Genomic DNA, 23,717 nt, shown 5'->3' with positions numbered 1-23,717 from the left:
GGTACTTGGTTTCTTAAAAATCCACAACCCTCTTTCTATGCTGTTTCTTATAAACCCAAGAAAGTCCAGTTACATATCCCCCCTACACACTTCAGATAGATGCTCTATGTTCTGTAATCTTTTTCTAATCCTGTAAGGGTATTGGTGCTTCTGTGATACCTTAAGCCTTCACTTCTCCCTAATAATGTTCATTACTCATCTGAGGAGGGGTCAAGTGTCAGTTAAGCATGTAGCAGCATAATTAACTATTTAACCCAGAATGCATATGCAATTTATTTATACATAAATTACAGAGAAAGTCATATGTGTATGTGATGTTCAATAGCTAACAATCACACACAAATACTAGGAAGCTCATGCTATTCCTTCTGTGTTATCTGCCCAAAGTGGTAAATGCATCCTGGTGGATTCATTATCTGCCTCATCTTTTTCCCTTTTAGCACGCTTGGATTTACTTCAGTTCAGCTGCAAGCAGTTCACGTTCAAGTTTAAGAGGCCTTCTCACAATTTTTTCACCAGCAGCCAAGGGCTTTAGTAGGAGACACAATGTTCAGTTTAAAGCAGTCTGGGAACCCGGGGCTGCCCACAACTGAGCACAATACAGCAAAGCCTCTTGCAGGAAGACATAGGGCCAGTTGGGGACTGTGGGAAGTGAGAAAAGGAAGAAAAATAAGGAAACCAGGAGGTAAGATGCACCAAGAAAGTGAGAGAGAAAAATTAGTGAGAAAAAGGAATGGCTGCAGATAAAGATGGAAGACTTTTGTGAATCAGATGTTGGCAGCTTCATTAGAGTCCACTGAGAAACATGTAAATATTGATTCACTATAAATTACAAGTGGAAGGGGCTAGTCCCAGAAGAGAGAACAATCCCACTACTGTATTATCAGGACTGAGAACTGCAGATTAAAGCCAAACCAATAAACAACGCAAAGAAGGAAGTTCCCAGAATAAAAAAAGGGACTGACTTGTAAAACTAGAGCACTTCTAGAGAGCAGTTTGCTGAGACAGACATTTCATTACATGCCATTGTTATTAGAGTAACTCTAGGTAATCAAGAAATTTCTCCCCTCTTATCCCAGCTTCCACCTGACTTCTTTTTGGTAAAGTACTAATATTTTATGAGTTTTTCCATACGAATAAGTGGTTGTTTGGTTTCTGAAATCAGGTGCACTGATTTAAGTGGTAGGCAAGGGTGTAATGTAGTGTTGTGACTTTGCTGCAAAGCTAATGAGGACTCACAGATACATTTCAGCTTAAAAAGGACTTGAGTGTATTTGATGATTAGGGAAAAGTGCAGAGGCAAGCCATGCGACCGAATGCATGCCTGCAGACTATTGAAGTGCTCCCTGTCAGGAAGTCGGAGCAGAACAGGCTGCTTCCTCCCCGCGTACACCCGCCACACTGTAAAGCGCCAGCAGAGTCGTTCTATGGTCATTATTGCAAACCACGAGTACAGCAGGGTCACGGACGCAGCAATATGACACAGCGCCAAAGATGACAACACCGGAGTTTATGCCATTGGTAGCACCGAAGTAGCTACACCTTTGTTAAAAAATTAACAAGAAATATCCAATCGTGCCCTCATCATGGACTACTCTCTGCCCTGGGAGGTCATCATGCTCCACTACAGCAGTGTTTCATACGCAGTTATGAATTGTCTTGACATCTGTTATTTTCTGTTTCAAGGTTAATGGTCCCTCCAAGTAAATCATGTTCTTCTGTAACTTTCTTCTACCCCGACTGCCAGGATCGGAGCTGCTCGTGCACATCTTTCCCCGGTAACACTCCTCCAAAATATTCCATATAAAAGTGCAACAGTCGCTCGGACCAAACCTGAATTCTGGAACCGGGTCGAGGCCCAAACCTCCCTGAATTGCACCAGCTGAGCTTCTCCTTGCAGTCAGCATCTTTATTTGATTTCCTCTTCCTTGCGGTTTTCACGTCAGGAAGAGCCACAAGTTGGATCTCTCTTATCTAGAGGTTGTTACTGATTAGACTTTTTCTAAACCAAAGCGTGTCCGGAGGAGCGCGTGCGCACAAGCACGGTCGGCGACACCGCGGTGCGCTGCCGTTTGTGGAAAACGGTCTTGACGGCGGCAGGAGCGAAGATCCCAAGCTGTTAGAGAGGCCGCCCCGCCCGGAACAGGAAGCGGCGGCGGGGCCGGGCGGGGATGCGGCGCCGGGCCGCTCCCATCGGCGCCTCCGCGCTGCGCGTCGCCGGGCGTCATCCGCCAGCTGTTCTGCTGCGGTGTCCCCGGGGGTTGAGGCCGCGGCTCGGGTGTGAGGGAGGGTGGCCTCACGCAGCTTCACATGGCGGTTGGGCCGGGGCTGACCCTGCCTCAGAGGGGCGGGTCTCTCCCGTCGCCATCCCCCGCCCAGAAGCCGGACCGTGAGATTGGCACGACTGGCTCGGCGCGGGAAGCGGTTGGGGCAGGAGGTGCCACGACGCGCCCGGGGCCCAGCGTGTGAGGAGGCCCGTGGGGGGCTGAAGGTTTTCCTGGGGAGCGATCTCCGTGCCCCCAGAAGACCGGGGCTGACCGGCGGACGTGGCAACGCCCTGAAACGCCAGGGTTGCCCCCGTGACAGATTTGGCGGCTACCTGTTTTTTAGAAGAAACCCCGGACGGCTGTTGAGCCCCGCGTCACGCGGCGGCAGAGGGCGGACCGTGAAGGGGAGCGCGAGCGGTGTGCGACCAGGGGTCTCTAGGGTGCGTCAATAAAGATTTTCTTGGCTGATGCCAATATCTGATTATTGACCAGCTGTATCGGCCGATACGGATCCGATAACCGATTTACAGCAATGCAGCTGGGCAGCGTGGAGAGCAGCGCCCGGCAGGTAAGTCTGTGGAGGGGAAGGGGTGTGGGGGAGGGCAGATGGAGGCCCTGGTGTTGAGGGAGGCAGTGGGGCAGGGGCTGGGGGTGCTCCCAGCCAGGCTGGTGAATAGGCCCGGGAGCGGGGGCAGGGAGCGGGACAGAGCCGTGGGTGGGTTGTCCAGGGGATCCCAGCGCTTAAAAACAGTGGGGGGCATTTGAAGTAAATAAAGCTCATCAAATAAGCTTTAGTTCAAGTGCTGTCACCACTATTTTTAAGCATGGGGACACTCAACCAGAGAGGAGCCAAGCAGGGTGAGGGCAGATGCAGGCTGCTCACTGTGGGCTTGGGGCTCTCCGCTCTGCTCTCTTTGCCCTGGGGGCCCCGCGTCGGCGCGTGTCTCCTGCCTGTCTGGCGGCGGGAGGCACAACTCACCGCCCCTGCTGCTGCTGGGGATGCATGGCCGACATGGAGCCCCTTGGGCAAAGGCAGCAGAGCGGAGAGCCCTGAGCCCACAGAGGGCAGCCTGCATCTGCCCTGCACACAAATCTGGGGTGGGGGAACACATGCCACCCCAGGGGGTGCACACAGTGGCGGGCTTCCCCACCCCACTGCCCTCCTGGACAAGCCACCTACGGCTCCATCCTGCTTCCTGGCCCAGTCCCGAGTCCCATTCACCACCCTGGCTGGACAGCACCCCTGTCCCTACCAATGCCCCACTCCCTCTCTCACTGTGGGGGCCTCAGTTGCCCCCCCCCTTCCCTACCCTATACCCGTTCCTCTCCACAGACTTGCCTGCAGGGCGCTGCTCTCTCCATTGCCCAGTTGCATTCTTGGCCACTTGCATGTGTGCAGCAGCGTCTGGGGGCCCTGGTCAGAAGGCATAATTATATTGGTGAGGTTATCAGCTACACCAGCCAAAAAAACCCAGCTAGCCAGTAATGTTAATTTTCCTTTTATCGGTGCCAGTTCAATATGGGACCGATATTCTGTTTGGGTATACCATGGCGCTTAATAGTTATGATTAAACTGATTGTTCATTTGAGGGAAAAAAAAAAAGTTTCATGCCCTTTTACAGCCAGAAGTAAATAGTCCTTTTCAGTACTATGTTTACCAGCATCGTGACAAATGTGTTCATAAACAGATAGCAGGTTTTCTCCTCCTGTGCTTGTTTGTGCACTAATATTTTAGCCGCAGTAAACACAGCCCGTGATAGAGAAATGTCACAAAAACATTTGTCCAATGAATATATAACCAGTCTTATGATCTCTGCATGAGATTTAGTGTTCCACAGTTTTATGTTCCCTGTGATTTGTGCAGATAGTATGGAGTGTCCTTTTTGTAAAGAATAAATGCGTGAAATTACTCAGTGAGCCTAATCCTGCATCCCTGAAGTCAGCTGAGGTTTTGCGCTTGACAGACTTGAAATCAGATAATGCCCTGTATGCTTCATGTTTTCTACTTTTACTGTTTGCTTTAGTAAATTTAAATGCAGCATTTAATTTTGTTCTGTTTTTGAAGTTGTCAGGACCTTGCAGGCATTGGTTGTTGTGTGTGTGGAAATTGGGGAGAAATCCTGTTGTAGTGTTCAAGAAATCACTGATGGTCTGTTGTGTCTTACAGAATACAACCTCCTCGGGACAGGGGCTGTCTTTTGTGTTTGCACAGTAACAAACACAGTAGGGTCCCAACCAGGGATTTAGGTGAGATTGGAATACAAATATGGAAAATGTCTTGTTAGCAGTTATGTGCAAGAAAATGAAATGGTGTCTGTTAAAAAAACTGCTTTCCCTACCCTTATATCTTTCTTATAGTTTTGGTATAGATTTAAAGGCAATTCAGTAATTTAAAAAACTGATGTTTTGTTTTGTGGTTATTCTTCATAAGAACAAATTTTCTGGCAAGGAACCCCCCTACGTTGGTCAGCATATCTACTTTATTTCAGATCTTTATCTAAATACACACAACCCATTAGCTACCTAATTAAAGAGACTTCTGGTAATCAGGATAATCATGAAATGGAACAATTTTTATGCTAGATTTGAAACATTCACAGATTTACAGAAGTTTAGGACTGGAAGGAACCTCGTGAGATCACTGGGTCCAGCCCCCCTGCTCTGGGCAGGAAAGACAACTATATAAATAAGGCTTGAAAAAGTGTAAACATTGCAAAGGAATAGTTAGCAGTAATGTGACTAAGTACTCTGTGTCATAACAAGCCTCAGCTGTACTGAGTGCTTGGAGTTTTCCCCGGAACGGTGCTGCGCAAACTCCTTGCCACTGTAGCCTGCTTTTACCAGAGCAAATGAGCTGACTCGATAAGGATCAAGAATCAAGAGGCTGGTCTGTTTAAAAAAACCAAGCATGCTAGTGAACCACAGATTCTAAAAATTACTTCATGCTCTGCCCAGGGAAAAGAGAGTAAGAATGATACAGCAATCTTGTCCTGTCTAGGTGGAGTAACCCAAGTGCCTGAAAGCTTTCAGAGTTGAGTGAGTGTGGTTATATTTTTTCAGATGTGCAATGCCTGAGAACATGTTCCTGAGACAGGGGGATAGAAGCAGCAGCCCCACCAAGGACAAATCAGAGGCTGGAGATGGCTCTAGGCGAGTGATCACCACTGTCTTTGTGGCACTCTTCATAGACCTGCTGGGCTTCACAATCATCTTGCCACTTCTTCCTTCAATCCTTGAGCACTACAGCAGGAACAATGTGAGTAGAAACAACCTGCTGAAAACACACCTGGGCAAAAAGTAAAATGAAAAACGGGATCTGGAGAGAGGAGAACTGAAGGCCTATTTTCTGGACGCAGCTCAAATAGTAGCACGCAGAATAAATTCCAGTCCCCAGTCCGGGGGGGGCGTTTGAACTGTTCTGAAGTTAATTGATTTGTTTTGCTATGTCTAGTGAGACTCTCTCCCTTTTGCTGCTGAGCAAATATCAGGGATACAGTTTTTGAGAAATTTGTAGACTTCTAAAGGGCTAGCTCTTGATGCTGTCCTAAATCTGTCCTCTTTGGGCCCCTATAGTGATAGGTGAAGAGATGAGCAGTTTCCTTTAAAGCCAGGCTCATTGCTTTTGTCAGACTGAGGTGAAGCCCTGTCCCCTGGTAACAGTCTGTAGTCTCTGCTCTGTATTTTTTGGCTAGGAGAGCAGGAAGTTAGAACTGACTGTGCAAGGCAGAAGGAACTTTCCATCCCCAGGAACATCCTTGTCCCAGTCCTTGTAGTTTTGCCTGAAGTATTCCTGACTCATCTCTTGTGAGCTTCCTGCTTGGTTGTTATCTATGTGTTGGCTGTTTTCTTCTTTCTCCCTGGGTGTTTAGATCTATTTGTGTGGTGGCTCAGTCTCCAGTGCCAGCCATTAAGTTGGAAGGCAAAACACTCACATTTTTCACTAGTATTAGGGTTTATAGGTAAGTAGTGGTCTTTGGATAATGTAGGGGTGCTTAACCTCCAGGCCATAGACCATATGTAGCTCATGGAGCCATTGCAGCCGGCCTGTGGGGCTCCCCACGGGTCTGAAAATTTGGCAGCAGGGGAGTGGTGGTCATTAATACTATCACCCTCCCCCTTACTGAATCCCCAAATCCCATTCCGTGAGCTGCTGGTCAGAGCTAAGCTACATCTCCTTCCCACTTCTGTATTGGGGCTGGGCCACATCCCCTTCTGTCCATGGTGCCGGGTTGGAGTCTGGCCATGTCCCCTTGCCCCCTGCAGGTCTTAGCTTCACCCCCTTCCCTCTCTGTGGGACCGGGTTGGGGCCTGGCCACAGCCCCTTCCTCTGCAGGGCTGAGCCATGCCCCCTTGCTTCCTGTTGGGGCTGAGCTATGCCCCCTACTCTGCTGTAGGCCAGGTTGAGGCCTGGCTGTGCCCCCTTCCCTCTCAGGGCTGGAATACATTCGTTTTCCTCTTCACGGGCTGGATCAAACACCTTTCCCCTGCCAGGCTGCATTGAGACCAGCCTGCCTCCTACCCCCACTCGCTCAGATACCAGATTGGGAGCACTGGCTGGATCTGACCCATGGATGGACTGGGCACTGCCCATTTGGTCCACCAGGCAAAAGGTTTGGGCACCACTGCGTTAAAGCAATGGACAGGGCTCCAGGGTCATCTCTACCAGGTTATAATGCAGCCCTAAAATCTTATTCTCATCTTCCTTTAAGTGCCCATACTTTTTTTGTTCTGTACTACTTAAATTCCCTTTCAGGAATATACTCTTTTACCATCTGCTACATTGCTGGAATTGTCGCATATCTCTCTGTACTCTGTTTTGGTCCTCCAGCATCATGACTGGGATGATGACACCACATCCTTGGATGGAAAGCACTATGTGGAAGTGCAAGATTTCATGTATTTGTGAATACTCACCAGTTGGTTTTCTCAGATTAATGGGTTCAGGTGGAGGGCAGTGCCCCAGCTTCTGACCTTCCCCAGAGCAGATTAGCAATGAGTATGGTGATGAGTTTCAAGGATTTTTGAGGCCCTAGTCTTAGTTAGAGAAATGCCAGTCAGTGGGTTACTAGGGCATCTCACAGTCCTATGCTGGATTGGATAATGTTTTTGCACATTGGAGGCCCTTTTCAGTTGGTATAGCTATCCAAACCAATTATATTGGTTGTCAGAATCAGGAAGAACTTCAGTAAGAAAGGAGGAGTTTGGGCTAGTCTGGTGGCCTAGAACTTTACATAGAGCTAAGTATGAGACTTGGGTCTTCTTCCTAATAAGTCTGTTGCTCCTGAGGCGCTAAGATACAGAAGAGATGGAGAACCTTGTATTGCTCATTTGTAACCTTCTTGGTTATTTGAGGCTATTGAATGAGGAAAGGAGACTAGTATTGGAGATGCATGATTTTTAAGGTAGGGGTGCACAGTGGAGAATCTTGGGTCTCCAGCAGGATGCAGAAGACCTGGCTGAGGTGAGAGATTCTTGTATCTTGTATCTAAGTTGTATTATACATAAAACCCAGGTTTAGCCTCTGTAACAGGTAGTGTCCATAATCGAGTCATATATTTTCATGCTGTGTCATGGATTGAATTTGTATATGACTACCTGCAATGGAATTGTTATGGCTATGTGGTAAAGGAAAAGCAGGGTGTTGGGAGCTTGCACAGGGCTTGTGCGTTCCTTTGCTATAGCAGGGGATTTGACTCTGACCCAGGAGGTCCCTTCAAGCCCTATGTTACTATTCCATTGTTGCTTCGATGCGTAGTTCTGTGGGATCGCTTTCTTCTATTGCTACTAGCAGTCGATTTTGTGGGAGACAGAGAAGGGCATGAGGAGAGTTGTTACATTGGGCCTTAGGCACGCGCTAGGGGAGTGGATGTGTTTAAACTTGGCCTTTGGGATCAGAAGCCATGATGCTATGTTTTTGCAAATAAATGCAGGAAAGAGTTTGTTTCCCAAAGTACCCACTAATTGCTCCATTCTCCTTTTGCAGGATGGCTTCTATTTGTCATTGCAGCGCAGGGTGGACTGGTTCGCTGTAATGATTGGGGTGCCCCCAGAGAGGAAGTACAACAGTGTCTTGTTTGGAGGTATGAATAAAACTGCAAATTTGGGGTGGTTTCAGGATGTTTTCTATGTTGATGTCTTTATATATGAAAACAACACCAGGTAAAGAATGTGAAAACCTAGATAGCTATGATTAGTCTGGGAACAAAACTATAACTGTGCATCTCTAAATGTACTTTTGGCTCTTTAAAAACTTTTGTATTTGAGCAACCACAAAGCCCTTTTTCTTCCCCAGATATTCCCTATCAAACTTTGGCAGTGAACTCTTTGAAATCAATGTGAGCAGGATTTCATTGCTGCTTTTTAGCCTTCGCATTTTCAGCCTGGATGGATGTAAGATGTATAATCCAGCTTTTACCTTTTAAAAAAGAGAACTGTGACAAGGCTTCTTTTTACCAGTTTGTCACTAATGCAATGCAAATTAATGAGAGCACTGAGTTAGAAATGGCAAGAGAAGAGAGGAATTGAAGATCACAGGAACAGGATGCAACGTTCAAAGGATTCTTGAGATTGCTGGGCTGACTGCCGTTGAAGTGGGGGCTTTGTGTATGCCAATGTCTTGCTGCCACCTTCAATAGAAAAGGAAGAAAAGATAAGCTAATTAAATGTGACAGCTTCAAATTCAAACAGTGAAAAAGTACCTAAAGGAACTAAGAATTGTGTGCAAACTAGACCAAAACATCCCTTATTATCTGTTCTCTGTGAACAGAAAAGTGCTTCCTTAGAAAATAGCAAAGAATCTGCATTTTGCATTTATATGAAAGAGATGCGAGACCCTACTTAAAGTAAAGGAGGAGGACAAACCCATTTCAGCATCCTCACCTTGTTCTGGTTTGTCTGCAATTAAAAGCAGCATAGGTTCAGTATTAGGCCAAATGGTTGTTTCAGTGAGATCATTTCTCTTCATGCCATCATCTGATGTCAGAGGGTCATAGTGAAGTGAATGGCTTTGAACATGTTGACTGTTCTAGTGTTTAAAACTAAGGCAGTGAATCTAATGACATATCTTTTCTAGGTCTGATTGGCTCCATATTTTCCATCCTGCAGTTCTTCTTCTCTCCACTCACTGGTGCTGCCTCCGACTACTTGGGAAGAAGGCCAGTCTTGTTGTTGACAGTGGTATGTCTGTCTGTTAGCCTGACTGCAATGAGCATATCTCAGATGCCTGGGGGGAGTGAGGCAAGATGGTCCAGTGATTAGTGTGCAGCACTAGGAGACTGAAGTCCTGACCATCACTGCCATACCTGGCCTAATTATTTGGCCAAAGTTGGGCACCTAACTCCACAGTTGGGTACTTAAGACCATTTAGTTACTTTAGCACTTAAGTTAGGTTTTTCAAAAGCCTCTATCTGGGCATATCTACATGAAACATTTACTGTGGAGTTGAATAATTAGCTCTGCATTAAACCTTTCAGTGTCTATATATGCAGGACTATTAGGCTGGAGTAAACTAATAAACTGTGCAGCAGAGTAGTACTTATAAATACAAGTACTCTCCTGCTTTGGAGCTTTTTACTTCAGAGCACCTCACATGTTGATGCTGATGTGGCTGGCTGGGGCATGAAGATGCTTCAGTGCTGGGGCTGCCTGCTGGCTAGCCCTGCACTGGAGCACCCTTGTGCCTCAACCAGCCCCTCCACAGCATGTGGAGCCAGGTCAGAGCAGCCATGTTCTGGCAGGCTGGCCCCCCTAACTCCCTGGGTCCCTGCCAGCCGGGTCTCAAGGAACTGGCAGGTGTCATAGCCCAACCATTGGCAAAAATATTCGAAAACTCGTGGTGCTCAGGTGAAGTAGCTGAACTCTGGAAGAAGGCCAATGTGGTACACATCTTCAAGAAAGGGTGGAATTACAGACCAATTAGCTTGACCTCAATCCCCACTAAGATTCTGGAGGAAATTATCAGAGACCCTTCTTTGACAATCTGGCTGATGGCAACATCCTGAGGGACAGCCAGCACGAGTTTGTCGCAGGTAGGCCTTGCCTGACCAATCTCATCTCCTTCTATGACCAGGTGACATATCACCTGGACAAGGGAGAAGAGATTGACATATATCTGGACTTTAAAAAAGCCTTTGATCTGGTGTCCCATGATCTCCTCATGGAAAAAATTGGCCAACGGTGGCCTCGGCTACACTACATGGCTGGGAAATTGGCTCTGAGGGTGGACCCAGAGAGTAGTAGTCGATGGAAGCAAATCATAATGGTGCTCTGTGACCAGTGGTGTCCCCCCAAGGCTCTGTCTTTAGATTGGTTCTCTTTAACATCTTTATCAATGATGTGGACATTGGTGTCAGAAGCGCACTGGCCAAGTTCACCGATGACAGTAAACTTTGGGGCATAGCGTCCACGCCTGAGGATAGGCTAATGATACAGACTGACTTGGATATGCTTAGTAAGTGGGAGGATATAAACCTGATGACGTTCAATACTGAAAAATGCAAGGTACTCCACCTCAGGGGGTGGGGGGGACCCGCAGCACACTTGTAGGGTCAGCAGTGCTACGCTCGCTAGCACCATGGCTGAAAGAGACTTGGGGGTCATGACTGACCACAAGTCGAACATGAGCCACCAATGTGAAGTCGCAGCTGGTAAAGCAAACAAAACTCTGGCTTGCATCCATAGATGCTTCTCAAGTAAATCCCAGGATATCATCCTCCCACTATACTCAGCCTTGATGAGGCTGCAGCTGGAGTACTGCATCCGGTTCTGGGCTCTGCAATTCAAGAAGGATGTCGAGAAGCTTGAGAGAGTCCAGAGGAGAGCCATGCGCATGATTAGAGGGCAAGAGAATATGCCTTATGACGAGAGGCTGAGAGCCATGGGACTCTTCAACCTGGAAAAGTACAGGCTCAGGGGTGACCTGGTAGCTGCCTATAAATTTGTAAGGGGTCTGCATCAGGATCTGGGGGGGACATATGTTCACCAGAGCGCCCCAAGGGATAACAAGGACCAACGATCATAAACTCCTCCACGACCATTTTTGGCTGGACATAAGGAAAAACTTCTTTACTGTCTGAGCCTCCAAGGCATGGAATAGACTCCCTTCAGAAGTGGTGCAGGCACCTACTTTGAACTCATTCAAGAAACAGTTGGATGCTTATCTTGCTGGGATCCTTTGACCCTAGCTGACTTCCTGCCCTTGAGGCAGGGATCTGGACTTGATGATCTTCAAGGTCCCTTCCAGCCCTAATGTCTATGAAATGTGCTACAGACCCAGGCGCATGTTCAAAGGTGCATCCAGGCATGATAAGCTCCTGAGTTTATTTGCTCTGCATTAATTGCACATGTAGACATACCCTCTATGTATTTAGGTATCTAAATACTACTCCTAATCTAGTCCCCAACTGGTCTCATGCCAGCAATTCAGAAAAATCACACAGCTGTGTAAGTTCTTACAGCTGCATTTACATGACTTGATAAGGCACCCAGTTTCAAAATGGTGGACAAGATGTCTTTAGCCTCTAACTTATAACGAAGATAATTATAAGTGCATACCAACACATTTGTTTGTGAAAATCCTTGGGATCTTTGATTGGAAAACATCTCTTATAATTATGGACATTCACCAACTAGTTCTCTCTGAGCATTCTGGTACTAGTGAAAATATAGGGCTTTGATTAGAGGTATAATGTAGTGCAGGTGTGAACATGCAACAGCTGACATGCATGATCTATCATCTAGATTAATTCTGCAGGTGACTATGAGTTCTATTATTGATGATTGCCTGATTGCCTTCTACGATCAGGTCACAAAACCATTGGATGCGGGTGTCATGATGGATGTAGTCTTTCTGGACTTCAGGAAGGCCTTTGACACCGTCTCCCACCCCATTCTCATTAAAAAGTTAGGCGATTGTGGTATTGATGCCTACACAGTCAGATGGATAGCAAATTGGCTGTGGGGCCGCACTCGGAGAGTGATGGTGGACAGGTCATATACGACCTGGAGGGATGTGAACAGTGGAGTCCCCCAGGGCTCAGTCCTTGGGCCTGCACTGTTCAATTTCTTTATTAGCAACTTGGACAAGTGGCTGAAATGCACCCTGTTTAAATTCGCAGACGACACTAAGATTTGGGGTGAGGTGGGCATGCTAGAAGGGAGGGACAGGATTCAGCTGGACCTGGACAGGTTACAGGGGTGGGCAAATAAGAATAGGATGGGATTCAATACTGATAAGTGCAGGGTGCTGCACTTGGGCAGTAAGAACCAGCAGCGTACCTATAGGCTGGGGAACTCTCTTCTCAAAAGCACAGTGGCAGAAAGAGATCTTGCAGTCATTATTGATTCCAAGATGAACATGGGCCACCAATGTGACGACACGGTCAGTAGGGCTAACCGCACCTTGTCGTGCATCCACAAATGCATCACAAGCAGGGCCAAGGAGGTGATCCTCCCCTGCTATGCGATGCTGGTCAGGCTACAGTTGGAGTACTGCATCCAGTTCTGTGCGCCGCACTTCAGGAGGGATGTGGACAGCATTGAGAGGGTCCAAAAGAGGGCCAGTTGCATGATCTGGGGACCCTACAAGGAGAGGCTACAGGACTTTAACCTGTTCAGCCTTCACAAGAGAAGGCTGAGAGGGGACCTGGTGGCCATCTATAAACCTACTAGGGGGGACCAGCAGGGAATGGGAGAGACCTTGTAACCCTGAGTGCCTCCCGGAGTAACAAGGAATAACGGCCATAAGTTGTTAGAGGGAAGGTTCAGACTGGACATTAGAAGACACTATTTCACAGTCGGGGCAGCTAGGATCTGGAACTAACTTCCAAGGGAAGTAGTGCTGGCTCCTACGTTGGGGGTCTTTAGGAGGAGGCTTGACGATTACGTAGCTGAGGTCATTTGAACCCAGTTTTCTCTCCTGCCCAGGGCAGGGGGTCAGACTAGGAGATCTGCAAGGTCTCTTCTGACTCTATACCTATGAATCTATGATGAGCAAATTTGAGGGGTAAAACTAACACTCAGGCAAGTGGATTTTTCCTATTTTGCCTTGAAACTTGTGACTGAAACACTAGACATTTTAACCGTGTTGCAATCCTTTTCTGTGGCACTCCAATAAACCAAACGAAGCAAGAGTTAAAAGGTGTTCTAAAGTCAAATCTTGGATTAGCTGTCAAGATATATATGTAGGCGTTAGATCACACATACTTTCCCCTAATTTAAGGAATAGTAGGAGATTATTTGATATGGTTATAGATGAGTTCACCTTCCTGAACTTTCCATTGTCTGACATTCAGTGTCATTGTTGAAATGCCAGTTAAATCAAGGAAATGTTTTTTGCTGCATGATTATTGGAGCACATATTGATGTTGTTTAGACACTGGTTATAAAATAGCCTAAAATGACACTAATATTTCTGGACTCCTCCAAAGAAACTTTCTCATCTCTTTGCAGATGGGTTTGATAGCATCGTATGCTCTGTGGGCCATCTCTAGGAGTTTTGGGATGTTCCTTCTTTCCAGAATTGTAGGTGGAATAAGCAAAGGGAATGTCAGTCTCTCAACGGCTATAATTGCTGACTTGCACTCTCCAAAAGCACGGAGCAAGGGAATGGTGAGTTACAAACACGGGCTGTTGCATTAGATTTCTGGGTAACCTTTTAAATCAATTTCAGTTGCTTGTTATTTTTTCCCTCAGTTGCATGTATTTTCACTGATCAAGTGGTAATGATGACTTATGTTTGTTGAGTGCCTTTCTTCCAGGAAGATGCCAGAGCACTTGACAAACTTACTTATTAAGGAGACTGACTAAGGAATCATTTAGTCAACAAGTAAAATACAGATGTCTCTGAGTTGGGAAGCAGCCCTTGTGTATTATTGTTGTGATGGTTAACCTTAATAGTATTGAAAATGAAAGGAACTTGATTTAATTGGAACTATAAGGCAGACTTGTGTAGGCAAAAATTCTCATCTCTACAATAGATAAATGTCACATGGGGAAAATGTCAAGAGAAGTTTAAATTACATAATACCTATTGTTAATGCAGTGCTTTCATTTTCAACCCCCTTTTTCAGATAACATCCCTCTCTATACCTTGGTATGATAGGTGAGCCAGTGTTTCAGTTCTTATTCCTGTGTCTGTCATCACATTAAAGACAGTGGGGTCACAGGGTATAAATTGGCAAAGTATGTTGCATGTTTTTTCTATCTTAGCAAGCTCAAGCTTCATTCTGGTGCATCAGTTTCATAAGGCAGTAATGTATCTAGGGGAAGAGGACAGGGTACCAGCTCCAGGTGCCAATTTTAGAGGAGGTGCCAGACTGGCAGCCACCAGGCAGCCTGTGCTGTGGGGCTGCTGCAGCCAGTGTGTGGGGAGCCGATGTCACCACCAGAGCAGCAGCCACTCCCTCCCCTTTGCTCTCCCTTCCCAGTGTGCCAAAAGAGATAATTAGATCCCTGTTTATAGAGTGATGGAGGGATGAAGAGATGCCTATTGAGTCACCTTTACTATTTCCTGTATCACTTCCAGTTTTTCTTAGAAACCTCCAACCTGAATTCTAACCTAGTTTAAGCCTGCTCACATTATCTAATGTGTATCTGGGTATTGCAAAAGAAATCTGAGAGCTAAGACACCTTGTTGGTGCTGCCTATGATGTACAGACACCAGCTGGGCTCTGAGCAGCTCTGCAATCTAAAAACCCATCCCATGGATAAAGGATTCTAGATCTGATTTGGGTGAACAGCCCTGGAACTTAATAAAGCAAACAATTGCTCTGGGCATTTTATTTCCCCCTGCCCCCCTCTCTCTTATTTCATAGCAGTCTCTAAGTAGTGGGGATGGTCTCTGGACATTCTTTAATAATGTGAAAAATTACACTGTATTTTGTAGAGAGATATTGCCCCTCTTATTACAAGTCCGGTCACGAAAGCTTCAGTTCTTTCAGTTATCTTTACCATGTCAGTCATGGCTGTTTGCCCTCCATTCACCACTTCCTTCAAGATGGTTACAGAGTGGCTTTTTGGTATTTACTTCCTAGATGTAACAAGAAACAAAACAGTTTAAAAAAAGACTGTTTGAATTGGGAAATAAAGGAGCTTAACGTCTTTCATCTGCAGTACTTGGCCCAACAGTTTGGTTTCCAACAGGATACAACGGACCTGATGGCTATCAAACATCACCAGAAAAAATCAGTACTTGGTCATGAAGTAACCTCTGTCTAAAACTGCATATCAACGTTTATTGTATTTCTGCAGGCAATGATCGGTGTTGCTTTCTCATTGGGTTTTACCCTGGGTCCAATGATTGGTGCTTACCTGGCTATGGAGACGGGGAAAGGAGAAGTCTTTTACCTTCAGTCAGCTCTGTTGGCTCTCATGTTTGCTGTGACTGATTTAATTTTCATCTTCTTCCTACTTCCAGAGACACTTCCCAAGGAAAAGCGGGTAAAATGAACTATAGTTCTGAAAATCCATGTTTTCTACAGATAAGAACAGGTTCTGACCATCAATAAATTCTTATTATTGGTGGGATTGGGGCAGAAACCCTTATTTATTCAACTGCTTGGAGACTTAATTTTCTTTTTAGAGCTGGGCTTAACCCCACTCCACTTTGTGGTGACCATGCATAGTGAGTAGTGATATTCAGTCATATCCTACCACCTAGATACTACAGTTCATAGGAAATGTTCACTGTTGCCACTTAACTACTATTAGGTATGTTAATTCTGAAGAGATTGATAGAGACTCCAGACTGGTCCTGGCACATTAGACCATCTCATGGTGACATAATTTAACACCTAGTGAAGAGAATTTCAGATGGACACATTCCACTTTTAACCAGAAAAATGAAGTAAAACTTACTGGAAAAACATGGGTAACTCCATTTAGCCAAAATGTGCCACAAATTGTTTGTTTTTCTGAACTAATCAGGGTCCAGCTGCCACTAGCAGTCTGATTTTTGTCTGTCTACATTTACAATGTACCCAATACTTGTGATAGCTAAGCATGAGAGATATCTCAGCGAATGCAGCTGTGGTAAGGAAAGGTGGACAGTTCCCATGAAGGGTATACAAGGCTTCCAGCTTTGAGTGCATTGTTAGTTCTCCATTGTAGCTGTACCAACATCTGATAAACACTGGGTAAAACTTTCAGTAGTGACTTAGGACACTGTGTGGATGCGACTTCATTTCAGTGAGACTTAACAACATGGTAGCTCCATTTTTAAATGTATGACAGCACCTACAGAGAGCAAGATTTTCAAAATAGGTTTCAATGCCTAGATGCTTGTGAAAAACTGCTCTAGGTGCTTGCCTTTGTCTTAGGTGCTGACATACCTTTTAAAGTCTTATTGAAGTTACTAAACCACTTTTGAAATTGGGTCTTAGGCTTTTAATAGTAATAACATTAATACCATCAATATTATTATTAAGAAGAAGAATGCCTTTCTCTGACTTGCATGCTTTTTTGAAAGTTACAACACAGAGTGATTAATTCCTAGCCCAGTCTTCTGCTGTGGAAGAAGGTTGTAATAACCAAACATTAGCACAGGATCAGCGTCTCTGGCTTGGCTTCTAAACAGAAAATCCCCATCTCCTTGCCTGACACTCTTAATAAAGGCTCGAGAGCAGCAGGAGACTATTATCTTTTGCCACAGAGCTGCTATGTATAGAGACAGCTAGAATTCAGCAGCCAGCTTTGGTTTGTGAGGAAGAAAAATGGGTAGTGTTTTTAATAATCAAAAGTCATTTGAAGGATTTCTGATAAAATTCTACAGGACAGTTTCTTTTGAAAGTATGGGGGTAAAGTCTCCTGAGACCGAGACTTATGTACTGGACCAAATTCAGCCTGGGTGAAAGCCTCCTGCCATTAGGACTTGCAATGGGGCTGAATCTGGTTTATTATCTGACTGTCTCCAAGCAGTGCTTAGCCCTTTAAACAGTCCTTCCATTTGTGAAGCAGACGTGGAAGACACTGCAGTGTTTATTGTTAGTTGCTAGTTGGAGAATCCAGTGTGCTGAATTGGCCAGACCTAGGTTTATTGTACTACTGCAGTCAATCTGACTTCTCTTACTTCTCTCACCCATTAGGATGGGGCACTGTTTCCTAACCAGTCAGAAATGATGGCAATATCTGCCAATAACACTTCCTATATATCTCCAGTAGTGAAGAATCTAAAAATAGTTCCCAGCTATGAAATTTACCAGTTCTGATGGAAACTATAAACTTCAAAATGCTTTTCTCTCTCTTTGTCAGGTGTAGCTGGAGCCAGCCATTCTAGCTGTATGATCTTATTTTTGATGATGGTGGTGCTGTGTGTCCTCTGCATATTGTTGGCACCGGAGTCCTTATTGCCTGGGCAGCTAACTCTGGCTGCGTGGTGCTGTTTGATATGTATATCACTCTCGGGTCTAGGAGCATCCATTATGTATCAGAATCCAATTGCATTAAGTAATGCACAAACACAGGACAAAAAAGATGTCCACTACCGAAAGACTGTACAGTCAAAGTGTATGGCATAAAACAAGAGGTGATATAGACAGATAAGAAACCTCAGGTAACAAAGATAGTATCAACCAGCCTGATACAAGAGTTTTGAAGAAACCAGTCCATTTAAAGTTAGTCTTTATTTAATGGTTCCTGAAAAGCTCCTCACCTTAATTTTGATATCCACATCCTCTGCTGGTGAGAGAGCCTGCTCTGGGGAGGATTAGTCTTGTGAGATCATAGAGAGCTGTGGTTAACGTGGCAGGAAGGGTAGATGAAATCCTAAGCAGTACATGTTCCCGTCAATAAAAAAACTGGCAGCTGAGAAATAGCCTGTATTTACAGAATGCTCTGGTAAGGATGCTTTTCCCTGCTTCCCCAGTAGGTGTCAGTAGCTGGTTGCAAGGTCTGCAGGTACCAAAAAAGAAATATAACATGCTGTAGCATTGTTGGTTGTAGCCGTATTGGTCTGACGACACAGGCAGACAAGGTTTTTTGGGTAGATTTGATATCTTTTATTAGACCAACTAAATATTTGGAAAAAATGTTTTTTGCAAGCTTTCAGGCACAAATGCCCTTCTTCAGGTATGGGCATAAATACCCTATGCCTGAAGAACAATTTTTCCAACTATTTAGTTGGTCTTATAAAAAATATCACGTCTGCTCAAAGAGCCTTGTCTCCATAACATGCTGTGCTTTTGTGATAAAGATATTGTACATGCTTAATCACGTGAGCACACTGCACATGCTGTAAAGTTTTGCATGTACACTGTGCAGCCAGATTCATATATATGAGGAAAGGCCCGGGGGCACACAGCTAAGCAAGTAAAATCACTTGCATCTACATCTGTAAAGCATGGGGCATCTGACTGGCTGAGGAAAGAAAATATTGTAGTAGCTAAGGGCCATGATCACAGTTTGGGCCTCTCATTGCTACTGTAATACAAACAGTAATGCAGGCCTTATAATCAGGGATCTAGGTTTTTCTGTTTGCCGTGGAAAAATGCAGATTTTTTACTTTAAAAGAGAAAAGTGTGGATTTTTTACTTTAAAGGAGAAAACTCCAGGAAACTGAGGTTTTCCCCTTGTAGGCTAGCAGAGTTCCAGCTTCCAAGGGGCTGCTTGGGACTGGGGGGAATGGGACACGGGGTGCCACATCCATGTGTGTGCGTGCACATGGCAGCCAGGCAGTGTGGTGGAGAGCAGCTCATGCAGCTCCCTCCAGGTAAATCCATGGGGGCGGAGGCACAGGTGATGTGGCAGGGAGGTGCAGGAGCAGAGGCCATGTGATGGGGGGGCAAGGGAGGCACGTGATCCCTGAGATTTCTGCACCCACAGTGGGACACGGGGCTGCAGCCAAGCCGGACCAGCTCCAGGTCGGAGCCACATTTTGTGGCCCAGAAGGTGGCACCTGGCATGGGAGGTAGTGCTGCGCTGCCTTGGCCACCAAGTTGAGGTGCCCCCTACCTGCCTGGCAGCAAAGGAGACACAATTCTGTGCTGCTGCTGCACCCTCCTGCCCCCTGCCACATCTCCTGTGCCCTGCAGCCTCTCATGCATTGCCTGTGCTCACATCCACCTTCCCCACACACCCACCCCCATGCATTGGGAGGCTGGGGGGGGGCAGTGGGTTGGGAGTGAGGGGCAGGGGCAGGGGGCTGTGGGTCAGGAGTGAGGTGGTTTGGGTGTGAGGGGCACTGTCAGGGCTGGGGGCTCTGTGGTTTGGGAGTGAAGGGCAGGGGCAGGGCACCGGCATATCAGGGCTGCTAGGAACCACAAAGCAGCGGGGGGGAAAGTTGCAGCTTGGACCCACATTCTGGTGAGCAAAGGGGGCAGGGGGAGCTCTGATTTTCCATGATATAAAACCAAAATAAAATGCCAAAATATAGGTAATTAGAATTTATTTCATTATAATTATTGAGGCACTGGTAGGCTTCTAAATTGCTTTTAAATTGTAAGTATATCTATTAAACATTGTGTTCAAATTATACCTATATATATAGTGGCATTTAATTTTTATCATAGAAGACTGTGGATTTTAGCTTTTAAACCAGAGAATTGGGCAAGGGGTTGGGGGGGATTTAAATTGGAGACTTTGGGATTTTTAAACAAAGAAAACCAGGATCCCTGCTTATAATTATGGGGAGAGAAACTGAGTAACAGGAAAGTGAGTATTCCTGGTTTGAATACTCCTCCAGTCCATTCCTAATCACAAAACTAGCAGAGGTGAGGGAGGGAAGGAGAAATGCTGTTCTATCACTATAACATTTGATGCTCTTGACACCTATCCTGGCTTCTGGGGGCAATGGATATCAACTAGTAACCCAAATCACAGTTTGTAAGTGCTTGGTGATATGCTACCAGCTCTATTTACAGTTTGTCTGCCACTCTATGTGGACAGTACAGACAGCTCTTGAAATCAAATCTGTGGTATCAGGTCTAGTTGCAGGTTTTGTCCCGTGTCCTGTTTTCAACAACATATTTTTGTTGTTGAAAATGTCCACCTTTTGGCTACAGAGCCAGGGCCAGTTCTGAAGCACTGATTCAAAAGGTTTGGGATGTTGTCAGGGGTTGAATGAACCCATGGTCCCAACTAACTCTGCTGCAGCTCGTGTTTAGGTGCAGTCATCTCTTTTTTTCTGTTGCCTGTAATTCCCCATATGCCTGTAACTTCCCCAACCCCTGTTCCCTCAGACTTGAGATGGATTTCTTTCCATTGTTAGGTGTCCTCCGTGACATCTGGATTCCAGGCAGCAGTTGACTTGCTTAGTCCCCTGGCTTTATTTCAGTTTTCTGCAGTCACCAGAGGAAAGGACTCCCCTTCAAAGGAGAGTAAGTACTGTCTGACTCTTCACTTTGTGTTGTACATGTTTCATGGGGCGAGAGTGAGTGATGTCTTCATTCAATCACTTTATCTTTTGTTTTGACCATTTCAGAAGCTCTAATTGTTCAGTAATGAGCAGGAATCACAGACCGAGAACTTGGTTAAAAATTATTGGACTGTATGTGTGTGGGTGGGGGGTTGGGCTATGGAAGATAGGGAGAAGTGATGTCCTTGGCCCCATTTCTGTGACCAGAGGGAAAACACTGGTTAAAACTATTCTGTGGGGTGTGGCACTTGCAGACTCAGTATGAACTGCTGAGAGATGTCCCATCCCATGCAGTCCATATAAATCAGTCTGGATGTTGCTTTTGTTTTTAAACAAGGTGCTTAGAAAGTAGCATCACAGCCTCTCTCTCTCTTATTTAGACCTTCAAAACCTCAAGGTCCTGGGTCTGGCTTATTTCTTGTATCTCTTCCTATTTTCTGGTCTGGAATACAGTCTGAGTTTTCTCACCCACCACCGGTTCCAGTTCAGCAGGTACAGTGTGCTAACAAGAAGGGCTTCTCTGGCGATTGTTTTCCTGATAAGAGGCCCACTTGAGGCATCTCTTTCATTTTCAAGAGAGCTGTTTAGTGATTAGACACACCAAGACGATACAAAATAACATTATTATGAATGTGCATTTAAGGATCATTTGCTTTTCTTTTGTGAGCCAGAAAGAATAGATAAAATACAGACTCCCCAATCTTATCAGGAAAGCAACTTCTCAGAAATGCTGATTTAAGGTTAAAAAATATTGATGTGTAGAAATTAAATCATAATTGCTACAAAATGTGCTGGTGAACTTGTGCTCAAGTGGCCTGGCTGTACTGATTCCTGTAAGGTTCCTTGGAGAGCTTTTCTGCATCAGTAGAAATGTCAAGGCTTAATGAAGATGGACGGGGTATGGAATTTGCTTAGCATAGCTCTGTATTACATGCAGTGTGCAAAGAGTTAGGTAATACAGCTTCTGATGTTCATTAGCCAAATCCTATAGAAGAGAATAATAGAAGCAAGTTCTGTAAAGTAGTTAAGTTTGAAATATCGTTCTGCTAGCTTGTTTAAAGAGTCCCAGCTTGAGGCCAGATCTGGAAGCCTTTATTGCTCAGTAGTGCTTGTCTGTATCTGTGGGTTCCTGTTACATTCTGTTTCAGTATGTGCTCTCTGTTCCTGTATTTCTTTCACTAGAGTTCATGATTTTTACTAACCTCATCACGTGTTGTTGGAAACCTTTCCCTTTCTAACAGCCTGTGGCTACTGCACTTCACTCAGGGTGCAGGGAATATCCAGTAGTGGAATATATTGCTTTTTATGACCATGTGAGAGTGCTACAAAAGTTGCCTTGCATGCTTGAATGAACTGGTCAGAAGAGATCAACTTGTTATGTAAGTGAGATCTCGAGCTGAGACCATCCAAATAATTCATGGTCACAAGAGATGAAGGAGAAGAGGGAGCGGTATCTCTCCAGATCTGTAATTGGTGCAGAGTTTTGTTTTTAGCTTTAAATCTGTAGTGGACTGAAGTTCAGCTTCCCACTAGAGAGCAATAGGAAGGGCCATGATAGCACACACTTCCCACCCTCACTTCTACAGGCCACTGCCTGAGCCAAGAGGTCAGAAACTTTGCAGAAACACACAGTGGTAGTTACAGTTTTGAGGATGTGAAACACATGTCTTTTGAAGACACAACTCACATCCCATCCCATGGGTTAATGACTTAACTTAGTCTCATCTGTTACAGCTTGGAGTGTCCAGGTATTGGCTATCCTCAATATAACCAAGCTAGGTAGAGAGCAGCAGGGTGCAGCAGTAGACCTGTGTTGCATTTACCACCTGGCCCAACTTAATTTTTTTACTTGGTAACTGCAGAGGTCATTGACCATATCTGAATGTTAACAACCCTCAACTGCTGCATGGGCATCTACATGCACTTTATCTAGCATTTTTAATTATGCTGGAGCTGTGGATCCCAGTGGAAATTGGTGTATAATCTGTGCTCTTGCCTTATTTTCAGCATGCAACAGGGCAAGATGTTCTTCTTTATTGGAATAACAATGGCCCTGATTCAGGGAGGCTACACTCGCCGAATCAAGCCAGGATGTGAGATCAAGGCTGTGAAAAGGGTATGCTTCTCTTTTAAATGTACAGTGTTTATTCCCTCTTCTTTCCCACACTGCTTGCCTATGTTCATTTTTAATTTGGAGACCCACCAAAGAGTGTGGTGTCAGATGCAACTGTGTTTGTCAAACCAGAGAGGATGAAGGAGCTTTCATTTGCTTCCATCTAAATGGATTTCCTGGGCCTTTTCCTGATGCTCTTAATTGAATGGGTATAATTTGTTCCATTAACACAACAGTGCCACTTCTCAAGTACACAAAATTTTGAGAGAGACCATTTCTTCCAGGCTGTGTGTTCTAATGTTAGTGAAACGCCAAGTTCTTGGTAGTTGTCGACTCCATAGGGAGTTACACTTGAATCTCTGTGTGAACTGGACTGAGTGTCATGAGGGGTTATTTTCCAGTGCGTTCTGGAGCAGGTTAGTGGATTGAACACTGGTTGAGGAGGCAGGAACTCCTGAATTCTCCTGTCCCTGACTCCCTTTGCGGCTTTGGGCAAAACACTGTGAGGGATATGATCAAGTGTGAAACTTAGTCAGTTTGAAGAAGGGTGGGTACCATACTAGCATCCAGTGGGGTTGTGGACTTTAAACACTCTCAGGGTATAAATAAATAGTAACCAGGGTCAGGTACTGCACATGCCCACAGGTCCCTTTGCCAGGATTTGTGATTTTTATAATCACATCTTCATGCTCTTAAAAAATATCTTTTTTTTTCTCAGGAAAATAAATATATATAGCACAACTTACTATAGACAAAACACTGTCAAATCATAGAAAGTTGGGGTTGGAAGGGACCTCAGGAAGTCATCCTGCTTGCAGGACCATCCTCAACTAGATCATCCCAGCCAAGACTTTATCTGGGTCTTAGAAGCATCTAAGGGGGAGATTCCACCACCTCTCTGGGTAGCCTATTCTAGTGCTTTACTACCCTCCTAGTGAGAGAGTTTTTCCTGATATGTAACCTAAACCTCCCCTGCTGCAACTTGAGACCA

General features: G+C 45.3%; 1 protein-coding gene across 4 annotated transcripts in view; it reads left to right on the top strand.

The window, feature by feature from the left end:
• Window positions 1–2,616: 2,616 nt before the first annotated feature.
• MFSD10 (major facilitator superfamily domain containing 10) overlaps window positions 2,617–23,717 on the top strand; it is a 35,846-nt gene continuing 14,745 nt past the window's right edge. Inside the window, exons 1-10 of one of the 4 annotated variants that reach the window (XM_019479035.2) lie at window positions 2,617–2,707; window positions 4,435–4,514; window positions 5,328–5,523; window positions 8,251–8,347; window positions 9,340–9,443; window positions 13,716–13,874; window positions 15,516–15,704; window positions 20,467–20,575; window positions 20,994–21,105; window positions 22,621–22,729. In XM_019479035.2, the coding sequence (XP_019334580.1) occupies window positions 5,335–5,523; window positions 8,251–8,347; window positions 9,340–9,443; window positions 13,716–13,874; window positions 15,516–15,704; window positions 20,467–20,575; window positions 20,994–21,105; window positions 22,621–22,729 (1,068 nt within the window). In that variant the 5' untranslated portion in view covers window positions 2,617–2,707; window positions 4,435–4,514; window positions 5,328–5,334. Of the gene's footprint in view, window positions 2,836–4,434; window positions 4,515–5,327; window positions 5,524–8,250; window positions 8,348–9,339; window positions 9,444–13,715; window positions 13,875–15,515; window positions 15,705–20,466; window positions 20,576–20,993; window positions 21,106–22,620; window positions 22,730–23,717 lie in introns of all 4 variants that reach the window. The other 3 variants (XM_014607757.3, XM_014607759.3, XM_014607758.3) reach the window with 3 other exon arrangements.

Source organism: Alligator mississippiensis, chromosome 2 (assembly GCF_030867095.1).
Source record: "Alligator mississippiensis isolate rAllMis1 chromosome 2, rAllMis1, whole genome shotgun sequence".
Lineage (NCBI taxonomy): Eukaryota > Metazoa > Chordata > Crocodylia > Alligatoridae > Alligator > Alligator mississippiensis.
This window is presented reverse-complemented; position numbering and strand designations above follow the sequence as displayed.